This window comes from Hemiscyllium ocellatum, chromosome 8, assembly GCF_020745735.1.
Source record: "Hemiscyllium ocellatum isolate sHemOce1 chromosome 8, sHemOce1.pat.X.cur, whole genome shotgun sequence".
In the NCBI taxonomy this organism is placed as follows: Eukaryota; Metazoa; Chordata; class Chondrichthyes; order Orectolobiformes; family Hemiscylliidae; genus Hemiscyllium; species Hemiscyllium ocellatum.
The window spans coordinates 104,265,865-104,284,309 of record NC_083408.1 but is presented as its reverse complement, the minus strand read 5'-3'; the positions used below and the strand labels follow the sequence as shown (position 1 = coordinate 104,284,309).

Here is an 18,445-nt window from a genome sequence, read left to right as displayed (position 1 = left end):
ACACCTTTCAATTGTAAGAAGAGTCATATGGAATTTGAAACATAAACTGGTATTCTCTCTTTCCACAGATGCTGCCAGACCAGCTGAGTTTCTTCAGCATTCTCTGTGTAAGCTTCAGGTTTCCAACATTTGCAGTATTTTGCTTTTATTTCAGAAGAATGTGATCTTTCCTCGAAGCACTGTCAATTTATGTTTCTTTTCAAGAAAATATCTGAAATAAAACAACTTGCTCCTGGAAAATAAAATGCATAACTTTAAAGAAAATGTCACAGGATGTGGGCATTAATGGGTAAGCCAGCATTTGTTACCCATTCCATAATATCATTCAGGATGTGGTGGTGAACTATGTTTTAAAACAGCTGCAATTCATCTGGAACACAGCACTATTAGAGTGAGAGTTACAGAATTCTGATCTAGTGACAGCAAAGGAATAAGTCAGGAAGTTGTGTCACTTTCAATGGAATTTGCTGGTGAGGACCCCAAGCTCTTGCTGCTCTTGTCTTTTTAAATGAAGTTAAAGGGTTTGGAAGGTGCTGTTGAAGGACCCTTTGTGAATTCCTGCAGCACTTCTTGCCAAAGCTGGCACTGTTCATTGATGGAGGAAGAAATGGATATTTAATATGGTGTATCCAGTGCCAATCAAATGAACTGCTTTGTTGGTGGGGATTCACTGATGGCAACGTTATTGAATATAAAGGGTACACAGTAAGATTCTCTTTTGTTGCAGGTGACAATTCCTAAAACTTCTACTACATTAATATTACTTGCTACTTATCAGCTCAAACTTGAATAGTGAGTGGATTTGAGTGCAGGAATGAGGATGTCTTGCTGCACTTCTGCAGGCGTGTAGTGAGACCACACCAGAGGTATTGTGTCCAATTTTGATCTCTTTATTTGAAGAAGAATGTTCTCGTTATGTAGGGATTATCAGATTGATTCCAGGAGTGGCAGGATTGATGTATGAAGAGACATTGGATCGGTTAGGACAATATTAGTTGGAGTTTGGAAGAATCAGGGGTTATTATAGAAATCTATTAAATTCTAGCAGAACTACATGAAATAGAACTAAAAGGGAAAAGGGATATGAAGAGAAAGTAGAAACAGTGTATTCAGTTGGATAATCAGCCATGATCAGATTTAGTGGTGGAGCAGACTCAGAATGGAATGGCCTACACTTGCTCCTGTTTTCTATATTTCTATGATTGTTGTCCAAGTCTTGCTGCATGTGCACAAAGACTGTTTCAGTATCCAATGAATTGTCAATGTTGTTAAATATTCTGCAATCAGTAGTGAACATTCCTAATTCTGTCCTAATGATAGAGAGATGGTCACAGTTGAAGCAAAGCAGGTGAGGCTGTGGCTTAGTGATAATGTCATTAGATTGATAATCTAGTGCCCCAGGTAGACTGCTAAATGGACTTCTCTAACTTCAAATAATGTTGATCTTACTAATGTTGCTTTGTGCACCTTCTGTGCAGTGTAATTTGTATGCCTTGCTCTGCCGAAGCAGCCTATGATCTATATGTCCTTGTTTGCTATGATCTGCCTGTACTGCTCACAAAATAGGCACATGTGACTACAATAAATCAAATGTTCAAATCCCATTGTGGCAAACAGTGAAGTTTAATTTTCAAAAAACCTGGAATCAAATACAGACTGATGAATGTGTAACCATTGTCAATTGGAATGATAATCCATCTGGTGCAGTGATGTTCTTTTGGAAAGGAAATATGCTGTCTTTATTTGGTGAACCAGAACCTGAATAATGTGATTGACTCTTCATTATCCTCTGAAATGCCCTACACAGTCACCAATTCAAGCCCAATTAGGATTGGGGAACAAACACTGGCCCACACCCCTGCAAACATAAAATAAATAGGAAGATGATTAGGCCCAATACACTACCCTGAGCAGCTCCTACAATAATGTCTTGGAACTGTTATGGACCAGTCCAAACCCCCTCAAAATATATTAAGAAGAGAATCTAGATCCTAACTTTATTCTTATGTTAAAGGTAAGGTGTTGCATTCCATATGCAATTTGATTGGTCAAACTATCGATTTTAAGCAAAACACACTATACCTCTTCCCTACAGACTAAAATTGGTTTAACTGTAACTATTGATACGCTTAACAAAATAATAAATACTTAATTGCTACTAATTAACTGTTCCAATATAGTAATATCCATAAACATAGCCTCGGCAAAGGTGTATTTGGTAAAATAGATTGCCTCACACGCAATTCTAGCATCAGGAAGAGTACCCCACATGAACCAAAAATAAAAAAGGAAAGATGAACTCAACTATGACTTAACAGAGAGAGGAATAAGAGCTTCCACACGCAGTTTCAATACCCCAGCAACTACAGAAAGCTAAAAAATAAGCATCCTGGTTCTATGGGAGTTTGACTCTACCCATTCAGGCTTTTATTATTCCAATTTATAAAAAAATCCCCAATGCCTCATAAGATGTTTACTCTATTGGCTTTGAGCAAACCACTTGGTACCTCTGTTTCAACTGTTCTTCATTAAAAAAAAGCTGCACAAAATACAAACAACCCAACTAGCTTCTTTTGTACTAAATATTAATGCAACCTGTACAGACTTTTCCCTTTGGTTCCTGTGGGACTTCAGTTTTGCTAGGGCTTACTGATGTGAAGGGCAGTCACTCTCATTGCATCTCTTGAATTTAACCCTTTTGTTCATATTTGGACAAAGACTTGAATGAGGTCAGAAACTGTCTGTACCTGATGGAGCCCAAACTGTGTGTCAATGACCAGGTGCTGCTGGGCAAATTTTGCTTATATCAACCTTCTATACACTTCTGTACATAGAGAACTGATGTTATGGTTAATATTTAAAGGCTGTGTGCATAAATTACAGAAATTATTTATTCCCAACTAACACAAAAATAAAAAAAAGAAAGATGATTCAACTATTACTTACAGTCATAGAGTCACAGAGATGTACAGCATGGAAACAGACCCTTCGGTCCAACCCGTTCATGCCAACCAGATATCCCAACCCAATCTAGTCCCACCTGCCAGCACCCGGCCCATATCCCTCCAAACAATTCCTATTCATATGCCCATCCAAATGCCTCTTAGATGTTGGAATTGTACCAGCCTCCACCACATCCTCTGGTAGCTCATTCCATACATGCATCATCCTCTGCGTGAAAAAGCCCCTTAGGTCTCTTTTATATCTTTCCCCCCTCACCCTAAACCTATGCCCTCTAGTTCTGGACTCCCCGACTCCAGGGAAAAGACTTTGCCTATTTATCCTACCCATGCCCTCATAATTTTGTAAACCTCTATAAGGTCACCCCTCAGCCTCCAACGCTCCAGGGAAAACAGTCCCAGCCTGTTCAGCCTCTCCCTGTAGCTCAGATCCTCCAACACTGGCAACATCTTTGTAAATCTTTTCTGAACACTTTCAAGTTTCACAACATCTTTCCGATAGGAAGGAGACCAGAATTGCACGCAATATTCCAACAGTGGCCTAACCAATGTCCTGTACAACCGCAACATGACCTCCCAACTCCTGTACTCAATACTCTGACCAATAAAGGGAAGCATACCATACGCCTTCCTCACTATCCTATCTACCTGCAACTCCACTTTCAAGGAGCTATGAACCTGCACTCCAAGGTCTCTTTGTTCAGCAACACTCCCTAGGACCTTACCATTAAGTGTGTAAGTCCTGCTAAGATTTGCTTTCCCAAAATGCAGCACCTCGCATTTATCTGAATTAAACTCCATTTGCCACTTCTCAGCCCATTGGCCCATCTGGTCCAGATCATGTTGTAATCAGAGGTAACTCTCTTCGCTGTCCACTACACCTCCAATTTTGGTGTCATCTGCAAACTTACTAACTGTACCTCTTACGCTCACATCCAAATGAAATCAGGGATATTATCAGATACAAAGATATATAAAATTGCCAGAACAAAGTAACAAACCAGAGGCTTAGGAATATTTTAGACTTTCACAAAAGAGAACAAAATGTTTGATCAAGAAGTTGAAAATAGAATAACATGGTAAAATTGCAGGGATCACAGAAACAGTTTGCAAAATCTTCTATGAATATGTGGAAAGAAAAATATTGTTAATGTCAATTACAGTCAATTCTAGATCTCTTATGAAAGACATGATAACAGAATATTTGGAAAGTGGTAATGAGATTGGACAAAGCCAACATGGATTTATGAAAGATTTATGAAATGCTTAATAAATCTACTGGAGGTTTTTCAGAATGTAACCAGGATATATTTTGATTTTCAGAATGCTTTTAATAAGATCCTTCCTAAGAAGTTAATGGGTAATATTTTGGTATATATTGAGAATTGGTTGACAGACAGGAAATAGAGAGTGAGAATAAATGGGTAGTAGACAGTGACTAATCAGATGCCACAACGATCAGTGTTTGGGCCCCATCTATTAATGATGTATGCAAATGACCTGGATTGAGGCCACCAAATAGAACATTTCCAAGTTTCAAAAACTGGGTGAGATTTTGAGTTGTGAGGATGATACAAGGAGGCTTCAAGGTGATTTAGGCAAGTTGAGTGAATGGAAAAATGCATGGCAGATGCAGCACATTGTAGCTAAATGTGAAGTTGTACACTTCAGAGTGAAAAACAGAAACAAAGAATATTAATTAAATTGCGAAATTGAGAAATATGAATATACAAGGGGATTTAATGGTTTTTCTATACCAGTCAATTAACATAGACATTTAGGAGGCTGGAAGAACACAGCAAGCCATGCAGCATCAAGAGGTACAGAAGTCGACGTTTCAAGTGTAACCCTGCTTCAGGACACCCTTCAGGTCCTGAAGAAAGGTTACACCTGAAACATTGACTTCTGTACCTCCTCTTGCTGCCTGGCTTGCTCTGTTCTTCCAGCCTCCTGCCTGTCTACTTTGGATTCCAGCATCTGCAGTTTTTTTTGTCTCTAATTCAAGTAGACAGACAAGTGCAACAAGCAGTTAGGAAGGCAAATTGTATCTTGGCTGTAATTGCAAGAGGATTTGCATTCAGAAGTAAAGATGTTTCACTGCAATTAAATAGGGCCTTGATGAAACTATATCTGAATTCTCTATTCCTGAGATGCTGCCTGGCCTGCTGTGCTTTGACCAGCAACACATTTGCAGCTGTGATCTCCAGCATCTGCAGACCTCATTTTTTACTGGCATATTGCATGCAGTTTCGGTCTCCCTGACTAAGAAAGGATATATTTGCCATTAACAGAGTGCATTAAAAGTGCACTAGGCTGATACCTGTAATAGAAGAATTGTCCGAGATTGGTTGGACTCGGCGTGTTTTCATTGGAATTTAGAAGGATGAAAGCAGATCTGATTAAAACATAAAATTCTTACAGAGCTGAATGGACTAGCTGCAGGGAGGATGTTTCTTCTAGTTGGGGATCTATGCTCAGGAAATGCAATAGAGTGGCATGGTGGCTCAGTAGTTAGCTCTGCTACTTCACAGCACTAGGGAACTGGGTTCGATTCTAGCCTTGGGTGGCTGTCTGTGTGGAATTTGTATGTTCTCCCTGTGTCTGCATGGGTTTCCTCCCACAATCCAAAGATATGCAGGTTAGGTGAACTGGTCAAGCTAAATTGTCCCACAGTGTTCATGGATAAGTAGGTTAGGTGCATTAGTCAGGGTAAAAGTAGAGGAATGGGTCTGGTGGGTTACTCTTCAGAGGTTGGTGTGGACCTGTTGGGCTGAAGGGCGCGTTTCCACACTGTAGAGATCCTATCTATGGTCACCTGATGAAGGAACGTCGCTCCAAAAGCTAGTGCTTCCAATTAAACTTGTTGGACTATAACCTGGTGTTGTGTGATTTTTAACTATCTATTTAGGACTGAGATATGGAAAGGTTTCTTCACTTGAAGGGGAGTGAACCTGTGGAATTTTCTACCACAGAAAGCTGTGGAGGTCATGTCATTGTATATATTCAAGAAACAAATAGTTAATTTTTCAGATTTTAAAGGCATCAAGGAGTATTGGGCGAAATTGGGAATATATATTGAGATTGAGGATCACCGTGATCAGACCGAATGGGAGTGCAGGCTTGAATGGATGAATGGCCGACTATTGTGCCTAGTTTCAGTGTTTCTATACTGCAGGTCAAGTTAAAGTCTCTATGTACTCACAATTGTCACGAAATAGTAAAACATTACCTTAAAAAAGTAGTGAAAAACACTTTCTTCCATTCCATAAACAAGCCCAGAAGCAACAACAAATGTAGTAAATCTGCGCTTCTTCTAAAATAAAAGATATAGAAAATATTTTCTTCACAATCAAATCAATGCACCATTGATAGTCATTCATTAATGAAATTATATATTACTATATAAAACAGACTTTTACAATCATTGATCACAAGGAAGAATGACAAGAAACATTATTGAAACAAATACCATTAGTGGGCGGCACGGTGGCACAGTGGTTAGCACTGCTGCCTCACAGCGCCTGTAGACCCGGGTTCAATTCCCGACTCAGGCGACTGACTGTGTGGAGTTTGCACGTTCTCCCCGTGTCTGCGTGGGTTTCCTCCGGGTGCTCCGGTTTCCTCCCACAGTCACAAAGATGTGCGGGTCAGGTGAATTGGCCAAGCAAAATTGCCCGTAGTGTTAGGTAAGGGGTAAATGTAGGGGTATGGGTGGGTTGCGCTTCGGCGGGTCGGTGTGGACTTGTTGGGCCGAAGGGCCTGTTTCCACACTGTAAGTCTAATCTAAAAAAAAAGATTCTTAAAGGACTTGACAGGGAAGATGCAAAAAAGGTTCTTTCCCCTTGAGGGAGAGTCTCAGACCATAGGGCATAATTTCAGAATACAGGGTTGCACATTTACGACAGTGATGAGGAGCAATTTCAACTCTCAGATGGTTGTGAGTCTGTGGAATTCTTTACCACAGAGGGCCACAGAAGCTGACTCATTAAGCATATGCAAGGTTGGCATAGTTTTTTTTTAATCAGCAAGGGAATCAAGGGTTATGGAGAAAAGGCAGGAAAGCAGAGTTGTGGATTATCAGATCATCCATGATCTTATTGAATGGTGGAGTAGATTCAATGGACTGAATAGTCTATTCCTGTTCCTATGTCTGTGGTGACTTTACTAATAACCTTTAGCTGAAAAAAATGGTAATAAATACCAAACTAAATAAATTTCAAACCTTTTACAGACAGCATCAAGATCAACTTAAAATATAATGTACCAATCATGTATACTGTGCAATTTTTTGATGGGCCTCGCACTATTGAGGTTTCACGAACACCTTCCACCCTGACTTCAAGTTCACCTGGACCATTTCAGACACCTTTCTCCTCTTCCGGGACCTCTCCATCTTCAGTTCCAGTAACCGACTCAACACGGACATCTACTTCAAACTCACCAACTCCCACAGTGACCTGGACTATACCTCCTCCTACTCCCGCTCCTGTAAAAACGCTATCCCCTACTCCCAATTCCTCCTCCTCCACTGTATCTGTTTCCAGGAAGAGCAATTCCACTCCAAAACGTCCCATGTGATTTCCTGTTTCAAGGACCGCAATTTCCCCTCCCACATGGTCACCAATGAATTCCAGTGCATCTCCTCCACTTCCCGCATGTTTGCCCTTGAACCCCAGCCCTCCAATTGCAACAAGGATAGAACCTCACTGGTCCTCACCTACTACCCTACCAATCCCTGGATACAGCATATCATTCTCCGCCATTTCTGCCACCTTCAGTCAGACCCCACCACCACAGATATATTTCCCTTTCCACCCCATCTGCAATCTGCAAAGACCATTCCCTCCATGACTCCCTCGTTAAGTCCACACCCCCACCAACCTACCCTCCAATCCCAGCACCTTCCCTTGCCACCCCAAGAGGTCCACACCCCCACCAATCTACCCTCCAATCCCAGCACCTTCCCTTGCCACCCCAAGAGGTCCACACCCCCACCAATCTACCCTCCATTCCCGGCACCTTCCCTTACCACCACAAGAGGTGTAAAACCTGTGTCCACACCTCCCCCCCGTCACCTGCATCCAAAGCTCCAAAGGATCCTTCCACATCCAGTAGAGATTTTCCTGCACATCCAAACACCTTATCTATTGTGGCCAGTGCTCTCGATGTGGTCTCTTGTACTTTGAGGAGACAGGACACAAACTTGCAGAGTGTTTCATAGAACTGTCTGAGGCATACGCACCAAACAAACCAACCTCCCTGTGGCCAACCGCTTCAACTTCCCCTCCCACTCTGCCGACGACATGCAATTCTTGGGCTTCCTCTACCGCCAAATGCTAGCCACCCGACGCCAGGAGGAAGAATGACTCATCTTCCACCTTGGGACCCTTCAACCACATGGCATCAACATTGATTTCACCAGTTTCCTCATCTCCTCTTCCTCCATCTCATCCCAGATCCAACCCTCCAAGTAGGCACTGCCCTCTTGAACTGTTCCAACTGTCCATCTTCCTTCCCACCCATCCACTCCACCCTCCACTCTGACCTATCACCATCAACCCCCACCTGCATCTACCTATCGCTTTCCCAGCTACCTTTTCCCCCAGCTCCATTCCCCCACCCCTGCTCTGTCAGCCCACTTCCCAACCCCTTAACTTCCTGGTGAAGGGCTTATGCCTAAAACATTGACTCGCCTCTTCCTCGGATGTTGCCTGACCTGATGTGCTTTTCCAACACCGCACTTTTCAACTGACACTGTTTACCCTCAAGCTCTAACCGAATGCTTGCAATGGCAACCAAGTCCTATCCTCACACTCTTGTCACTCCTGTCCTGTTTCATCCTTTCTCATTCATCCACCATTTCCATCTTGCTGTGAATGCCAATATACTCTCTTTGTAATTTTTCCCTCCTTCAGGGTTTGACCTCCAGTTGGCACTGGAGTAGCTGAGTTCTTTTAACCATACAGGGAAATCCCAAACACGGACATTGTTCCACAATCACTTCCCCTATCAAAAAGAATAATGTTGCCTTGATCCATATTTATACTCTTTATATTAACTTTCATGATCATTAGAAAGGATCTATATGATAACTTGATGTTCTTACTAGCCACATTAAGGATATGGTAACAGAAAAGGTAATTAGACTAATGAACTCCATTTTAATTTCTACTTATCTCCCTTGGTTTCCTAACCATTAATACCCTGAATAAAAACACATGGATCTCAGATTTTTAAGTTTCCAATTGATCCTAGCCTCAATTGCTTGCTGGGGAGAAACTTAGCATTGTGGATCAACTGGCCATCATCAAACTACTCATTTTTATTTTGGAAAATTTTTATGTTGGATTCTATAGCACCACGATGAACCACAATGCCAACTGTGTGCTCAGCTGATAAACTACCCTGTAAAAATCATTACATATCAATGCTAAACAATGAAGTCATTCTTAATGTATTTCACTTCTTTCTTGACAACAAAAGGCTGATGTAATGTGAAAGAATGCATTAAAAGCAGAAACAACATTCTTCAATATGATTCACTGTAATTTTCTCTTACATCCTCTGAAAATAAAGTTTGTCAATGTTGATTAAAAAAATTAAAAGCTAGTTGACACAGAACTTGTTTGAGTCACTCGTGATTTGATGGATATAATGAAAAGGATGCAACTACACACACTGTAGGAAGGATATGATTGCACTGGAAGGGGTGCAGAGGAGACTCACGTTGCATTTAAATGGAACACTTCAGGTATGAAGAGAAGCAGATAAACTCCGATCGATTTGATTGGATTAGTGAAGGTTCAGGGATATGGATACACAAGATATGGATATACATGATTACGAGAAGTATGGGGGTAAATAGAAAGTAACTATTAATTGAAAGATCAAGAAAAGGGGATACAATTTTAAAGTGAAAGGCAGGAGGTTTAGAGGGACTTTGAGGAAAAGAATTTTCACCTCAAGTTTAGTGATTGTAATGAGGTCAGCCATGTGGACCTCACAGAATATGAGGTCCCTGATTGGGACTATTTATTTGGTCCATATTTATTTGGTCTAATCAGGGGGAACCCTGGTTAAACAGATAAAAACAGAAGTGTCATAATTCCTGACAGTCTGAGACCTGGTTCTGACGAGACTGCACCAGAATCAAGGATTTTCTATGTGTAAACAATGGGTAACTTAACGATGGGATACTGGCCTCTGTGGAGTTATTTCACAGAGGGAATATGGAATGAACTGCCTGGCAGCATAGTTGAGGTGAGTAACCTCACAACTTCTAAAAAGTACTTGGATGAACACTTGAAGTGTCATAACATTCAAGGCTATGGATCTAGTGCAGGAACATGGGACTGGTGTAGGTCCAGGTATATTTTTGGAGGTTCAGATTTCCTGTGTGACTCTATGATTCTATACGAATTAGATGCAGGACGGAGGCCATCAGGTCTCTCTTTCACACTCCACTATTCAATAAGATTATGGCTGATTGGATTGTAGTCTCAGATTTGCATATCTAAATACCCCTGATAATCTTTCATCTCCTTGCTTAGCAAGAATATATGTAAATCTGTTCTAAAAATATTCAAAAATACATTGCTTCCACCAGTTTTTCTGGGAGAGAGTTTCAAAGATTCGTGAAACCCTATACCCCAAGAGAGAAAAAAAGTCACCTTCTCTCTGTTTTAAATGGGTGATCCATGATTATTAAATACTGAACCCATGTTCAGTGGGCACATTCTATTCCCATAGGGGCACACATTCTTTTCACATCCACCCTGTCAAGAACCCTCAAGATCTTCTATGTTTCGATCAAGTCACCTCTGACTCTTTTAAATTCCAGCAGGTATAAGCCAAGCCTCTCCAACTTTTCCTCGTAGGACAGAACGCAACCCTCACTCCCCACCCCCATTACAGGTATTAATCTTGTAAACCTTCTCTGAACTGCCTCCATTGCATTAACATCCTTTTTTATAAGTGACCAATAATGCACACAATATCTAGATGGGGTCTCCAGAGTCCTGTATATTTGAAGCATTTCCTCTCTACTTTTGTATTCAACTCCCCTCATGATAAATGAAAATAATCTATTAGCTTTCCTAAATACTTGCTTTACTTGCATACAAACCTTTTCTGATTGATGTATGAAGATACCCAGAACCCTCTGTATCTCAAAGCACTGCAATCTCTTTGGTAACCACCTTGTGTCCTCTGCAAAACTGACTATCCCATCTTTCTTTGTGTCATCAGTGAATTTGGACACCATATCTTCTGTCCTGTTTTCTAAATCATTTGCATAGATTGCAAATAGTTGAGATCCCTATAGCACACTATTTGTTGCATTTTATTAATCTGAGAAAGATCATTATGCTTACTCTCTGCTTTCTGTTAGCCAGCCAATTTTTCAAGCCATGCCAATACACTACCCCTACACATGAGCTTTTACTTATCACAATGACCTTTGACTAACGTCTCATAAAAATGCCTTCTGGAAATGTAATTGCTCTACTTCCAACGTTTCTTTTTATCTACGGCATGAATTAACTCTTCAAATAACCCCAATAGATTGCCCTTTCATAAACGCTGAAAATGTGTTGCTGGAAAAGCACAGCAGGTCAGGCAGCATCCAAGGAACAGGAAATTCGACTTTTCGGGCATAAGCCCTTCATCATAAAACCTTGCTGACTCTGCCTGATTATCTTGAACTTATTTAAGTGATCTGCTGTAGATTCTTTAATATTAGCTTCTAATATTTCCTTTATTACAGATGTTAATCTAACTGGCCTGTAACTTCCAGGTTTCTGTCTCATTTTCCAATCTGAATCAAGGGTGTTTTAGAAAATCAAAACCAATGTATCAATGTATCTACCAATGTTATCAAGTAATATATATGCACGATGGTATAATTTCCCCTCTCATAATGTTGCCAACTCATGTCATGCATGGTTGTATAGGTGTGGCAGTTTTCCTTTACTTGTCTAAGGATATAATCTAGAAACTTTAGTATTTGTACTAGTGTGTATTAATTGATTGATTGATTTACTGTTATGTGTTCTGCATTACAGTGAAAAGCTTTGTTTAGGGGCAGGACAGGCAGATCATAGTAAGCAAGGATGTACCGATCAGAGGTTGTAAAAAGACTTAAGCAGAGACATAATTTAAGTTTAAAAGTGTAGAACGGTTCTAAGAAGTTTTAGAGTTAGATCTGCTGTTGGGAGCTCGCAAGGAGTTGAACGGTGTCAGCACCATTGGAGTGTAAATATTATTCTATATAGTGAGGCCTAAGTCAAAATACCTATTCAATTCAGCTGCTAATTTCTTATTTTCCATTAATAATTATCCAGTCTCATTCAGAGAGCACCAATGCTCACTTAGTTAACTCTTTTCTTCTTTAAATAGTTAGAGAAATTCTTACCATCTGTCTTTATATTTCAAACTAGTCATAGAGTCATAGAGATGTAGAGCATGGAAATAGACCTTCGGTCCAACCCATCCATGCCGACCAGATATCTCAACCCAATCTAGTCCCACCTGCCAGCACCCGGCCCACATCCCTCCAAACCTTTCCTATTCATATACCCATCCAAATGCCTCTTAAATGTTGTAATTGTACCAGCCTCCACCACATCCTCTGGCAGCTCATTCCATACACGTACCACCCTCTGTGTGAAAAAGTTGCCCCTTAGGTCTCTTTTATATCTTTCCCCTCTCACCCTAAACCTATGCCCTCTATGTGTGGAGCCACAGAAAATGAGGGAGATACTAAATTAATATTTTGCATCAGTATTTACTGTGGAAAAGGATATGGAAGATATAGATTGTAGGGAAATAGATGGTGACATCTTGCAAAATGTCCAGATTATAGTGCTGGATGTCTTGAAACGGTTAAAGGTGGATAAATCCCCAGGACCTGATCAGGTGTACCTGAGAACTCTGTGGGAAGCTAGAGAAGTGATTGCTGGACCTCTTGCTGAGATATTTGAATCACTGATAGTCACAGGTGAAGAGCCAGAAGACTGGAGGTTGGCAAACGTGGTGCCACTATTTAAGAAGGGTGGTAAGGATAAGCCAGGGAACTATAGACCAGTGAGCCTGACCTTAGTGGTGGGCAAGTTGTTGGAGGGAATCCTGAGGGACAGGATGAACATGTCTGTGGAAAGGCAAGGACTAATGAGGGATAATCAACATGGCTTTGTGCGTGGAAAATCATGTCTCACAAACGTGATTGAGTTTTTTAACGAAGTAACAAAGAGGATTGATGAGGGCAGAGCAGTAGATGTGATCTATATGGACTTCAGTAAGGCATTTGACAAGGTTCCCCATGGGAGACTGATTAGCAAGGTTAGATCTCATGGAATACAGGGAGAACTAGCCATTTGGATACAGAACTGGCTCAAAGGTAGAAGACAGAAGGTGGTGATGGAGGGTTGTTTTTCAGACTGGAGGCCTGTGACCAGTGGAGTGCCACAAGGATCGGTGCTGGGTCCTCTACTTTTTGTCATTTACATAAATGATTTGGATGCGAGCATAAGAGGTACAGTTAGTACGTTTGCAGACGACACCAAAATTGGAGGTGTTGTGGACAGTGAAGAGGGTTACCTCAGATTACAACAGAATCTTGACCAGATGGACCAATGGGCTGAGAAGTGGAAGATGGAGTTTAATTTAGAAAAACGCAAGATGCTGCATTTTGGGAAAGCAAATCTTAGCAGGACTTATACACTTAATGGTAAGGTCCTAGGGAGTGTTGCTGAACAAATAGACCTTGGAGTGCAGGTTCATAGCTCCTTGAAATGGAGTTGCAGGTAGATAGGATAGTGAAGAAGGTGTTTGGTATGCTTTCCTTTATTGGTTAGAGTATTGAGTACAGGAGTTGGGAGATCATATTGTGGCTGTACAGGACATTGGTGAGGCTACTGTTGGAATATTGCGTGCAATCTGGTCTCCTTCCTATCGGAAAGATGTTGTGAAACTTGAAAGGGTTCAGAAAAGATTTACAAGGATGTTGCCAGGGTTGGAGGATCTGAGCTACAGGGTGTTCCCTCTTTAATTTTTGGCCATTCTTTTTTCTTATATTCTGTTCAATTTTCTAGCCTACCACTTATCTTTGGAAAATTATATGCTTTTACTTTTTGTTTGATGTCACAATCTTTATAGTTAACTACTGAATATAGTTCCATTTCTTTGTTTTTTTTTAATTCATTGGGATACATTCTACGAAATATCCTCCGAAATGTTTGTCAATGCATTTCAACTGACTCATCATTTAACCTAATTTGTCAATTAATTTTAGCCAGCTCTGCTCTCATGCCCTCATAGTACCCCTTACTTAATTTTTTTAAAAATAGTGTAGGATCCATATTTATGGTGTGAGAGACTCTTCCAAAATTAGGAACTAAACATGTTTTAGAATTAGAATTCTTATAGAGTGGGCCAAAGGGCCTGTTTCCAACAAGTCCACACCAAACCCCTTCAAAGAGTAATCCAATCAGACTCATTTCCCTACCATATATTTACTTCAGACTAATGCACTTAACATACACATTCCTGCACATGATGGGCAATTTAGCATGGCCAATTCAGCTAACCTGCATATCTTTGGACTATGGGAGGAAACCAGAGCACCCAGAGGAAACCCAGGTAGACAGAGGGAGAATACACAAACTCCACGCAGTTACCAGAGGCTGGAATTGAACCTGGGTCCCTAGTGCTGTGAGCAGCAGTACTAACCATTGAGCCACTGTGCCACCCAAGCTGCATTTTACCTTAGTATTTCAAATCCTGTATGTAAACACAGAAATTAGCTATTTTGCCTAACTATCCCTGAAATCAAATATGCTACATTTCTCAGGTACTCTGATGTTGCACATTTCATATTCTTGCCAACGTTCAGCTAAAGAAGTTTCTCCTAAATTCTCAACAACACCGGACTATTAAAGCTGCACAGAGGAAGTTTACTTTTTTTAAAGTTCAAGGTATCTTCTGTGATAACATACAGTTTTTCCAAGTTTGATAACTAATTTCTCAAGGCTGAGGTGATCCTTAAAGTTTGGATGGGCTTTTCTTCTCCGATACTCATCTTCTGTTAACATATCTTCCTGCAAAACAAGGAGTTTATTTGAGTTTTTATGGCAATAAAACACATTACAACATCAAAAGCAAATGTAAAAATATACATCACCTTATCATTAAATGCAGAATGTATGTATCATGGAGAGTGTACAAGGCAGCAATTGAAGCATTCAGATTTTTTTCTCCAAATTTCCTTTCTCATTAAGGTGTCAACTCATGTCATACATGGCCCAAAAGGTGCAGTAGCTTTCCTTTACTTTGTTCAAGGATCTAATCTTGATGCTTTAGCACTGCCAGTGAGAGTGTTTAGCTCCTCAAATACTAACGGCTGAAACTAATCTCTCCTCACCAGAGCATGGAGGTTTCCAATCAGTTCTGCCTCATTTAAGGACATAAATCTGATGAAACCATCAAAAAATATGGGCCATATGATTTCCAAAGGAGACTTATACACCAGGCCTGATGATATCGTTCAGTTATAGGAATACCTGAGTAACCATGACATTAAACTTTTCTTGGAAGAAATCAATCACTGTATCTCCTGATTTCAGTGATATTGCAATGATGCAATATCTGGAGATCAACATGTTTCATAACTTTATGGTGCACTGATCTTGTCCCTTCCTCTAAGCCAGGAAGTCCGGGTTCATGGCCCACATGCTCCAGAGCAAAATACAAACATCTCTGAACAGGTTGATTAAAAATATCCTAGCATAGCCTTATTGGTTGCACCTGCAAAGGAGTCACTGATCAAATCTGCAGTTTTGTTTAATCTGCCTTTAAAAAGCTCCAGGAAATCACAGAGTCCAGGGAAAAAAAATTGAAAAGTGTGGCGCTAGAGAAACACAGCAGGTCAGGCAGCACAATGTTCCTGCTGAATTACATGCATTTGAAGTCAGTTGGATGGTACTATGCAGGATTTACTCTGTATTAAATACTACAAATGCATGGCAGAGCAAGAAAATTTGAAGGTACAATGCTTTCAAAAACTGGCCACACACAATTATAAATTTAGAAGGGAGCCTTTGTGCAATCTTAAACTCAGACATCTGCAGCAATCAAGCAGCACAGTGGTTATCAGCTTCAAAGCTGACTCTTCTTATGGAATGGTGCCCAGGAGTAACAAAATTGTCCAAATTCAATGTAATTAACAAATACAGTAATGTCTATACTTATATCTGTCATTTTCCAATCTTTCTTTCGGAGGTTTGGGCCATATATCTCCCATTTGATTGTTCTACACTTATGGGAAAGGAACTGCAATGGCTTGCCATTGCGTTTTGAAGGATAGCTCATCAGAAAAGTCTCCTACACTCTTATCACCTGCCATCAGACGTATTGGAAGGATTTATAATAATGATAATGAACTCAAATTTCTGGTGTGGGGCTCAAACCGAAAGTTTCTGGTTCAGAGGTATGGATACTATTACTGTACCAAAAGTCCTTCTATTTCTATTTTAGAAGCAATGAAACAAGGAGTCAATAGCTGGGCTGCAGCACCATTGCAGAGTGACATGATCTTGGGTTGTTTTTCTGTTCATGCATGCCTGGTATTTGCCATTCTCCTCATCCTTGAGCTTTAACAAAGGCTTCTAATGTGTTGAGGTGATTTTTAGAAATTTTTCAAAGCATTTCAGAAATGTTGCAACCTCATTTTGCATGTCTTTTTAATGGCCCCCAGCCTTTTTAACTTCATCAGTGCACACATTGTATTTCCTGCACCCAGACAAATCCTCAACTGGACCTAAATACAGAAAATCAAGTGCAAATTTAGGTACTTCCATGCAGATTTTTAAAATGTTCTTCTCATAAATGTCAAAACTACATCATTATTAGGAAATCTAGTAGAGGTATCATCACAAGTGCTAGATGGCAATCAGTAGTTGGAATACTGGTGGCATTTTCCTTTCCCTTTTCAGGGGAATAAAACATAAATATGGCAAGCTGAGTAATACCTTTTGTTCTGTAAAATTTTGCAAACTGGCTCAGTTCATTTATTCTCAGTGTTAGAACAATTTAGAAAAACACATTAGGGACATCACTACAACATGCTCAGCAAATACAGAGACTGATGGAGAATCACGATGGCAGTGTCCATCTGAAATTGTAATTTAGATTTTAAGCCAATTTCCTTTCAGGATTAATAAATGTAACATCATTAAGTTTATTGAGGAACAACTTGCACTTCAACTATATTCTCAATTGGCCACAGTTTGTTCAATCAATCAGCACATCTACAAAATTTTCAGGCAATTAAAATTAATGCACAAATCACTCATGATCAATGGGTTTTGTGTTCTGAACGTTAGTTCCTTCTTAAATGTTAGTAAAACTCAACTGCAATAAATGCTTACTTTTGTAATACAATTAAAAGACAGCTGTTATGCAAATTAATTTTATTAATAATTAAATAACAAACGTCAAAATATTTTGAAATCTTCTTACGGGATCAGTGGTCTTGGTTTGTCCCCATGTCATTATTGTTGACAACAGAATGAATGTTTTTGAGCTTTCAAAATTTCCTATCTCTGAATGCAATGCTTTAAGGAAAAAAGAGAAAGGAAAATAAACACTACCCTTTCGCATTTTTCATTGTTTATATGGTTCAGAAAAAGCCAAGAAAATGTACAACATTTATTCAGAATTGTATTTTTTAATTTAATTGCAAAACACTGAGAACTTGAAATGATTGATAACTTGGTCAGTTTTCCCTCACTGTGAGAAAATCAGAAACTGCTGGAAAAACTCAGCAGGTCAGGCATCACCTGTGGAGAGAAAGTAGACCTGTGCACAAACTGTGGTAGATGGAGTACAATGTCAATAAATGTCAAGTCATCCATTTCAGTGGGAATAACAGTAAAAAGGGCTATTATTTGAATAGTAAAAAAATTGCAACATGCTATTGTGCAGAGACACCTGAGTGTCCTTGTGCATGAATCACAGAAGGTTGGTCTGCAGGTAATTAAGAAGGCAAATGGAATTTTGTCTTTCACTGTTAAAGTGATTGAGTTTAAAAGCAGGAAGATTATGTTGCAGCTGTATAGGGTGCTGGTGAGGCCACACCTGGAGTACTGTATGTAATTTTGGTCTCCTTACTTGAGAAAGGATACACTGGCACTAAAGGGCGTGCAGAGAAGGTTCACTAGATTGATTCTGGAGTTGAGGGGATTGATTTATGAGGAGAGACTGAGTAGATTACGATTATATTCATTGGAATTTAGAAGAATGAGGGGGGATCTTACAGAAATATGTAAAATTATGAAGGGAATAGGTAAGATAGAAATTGAGGGGATGTTTCCACTGGTGGGTGAAACTATAACGAGAGGGCAGAGCCTCAAAATAACGAGGAGTAGATTTAGGACCGAAGTGAGAAGGAAAATCTTCACCCAGTACGTTGTGAATCTGTGGAATTCAGT

The 18,445-nt window shown here is 40.0% G+C and overlaps 1 protein-coding gene across 4 annotated transcripts in view; it reads right to left on the bottom strand.

Moving 5' to 3' along the window:
- The window catches only part of ak7b (adenylate kinase 7b), an 87,887-nt gene that overhangs the window by 49,062 nt on the left and 20,380 nt on the right, over positions 1-18,445 (bottom strand). For all 4 annotated transcript variants that reach the window (XM_060828576.1, XM_060828577.1, XM_060828579.1 and 1 more), the window contains exons 4-6: positions 17,475-17,569; positions 14,954-15,055; positions 6,190-6,270 (exon numbers count right to left, since the gene is read on the bottom strand). In XM_060828576.1, coding sequence (XP_060684559.1) covers positions 6,190-6,270; positions 14,954-15,055; positions 17,475-17,569 — 278 coding nt within the window. The remainder of the gene's footprint in view (positions 1-6,189; positions 6,271-14,953; positions 15,056-17,474; positions 17,570-18,445) is intronic.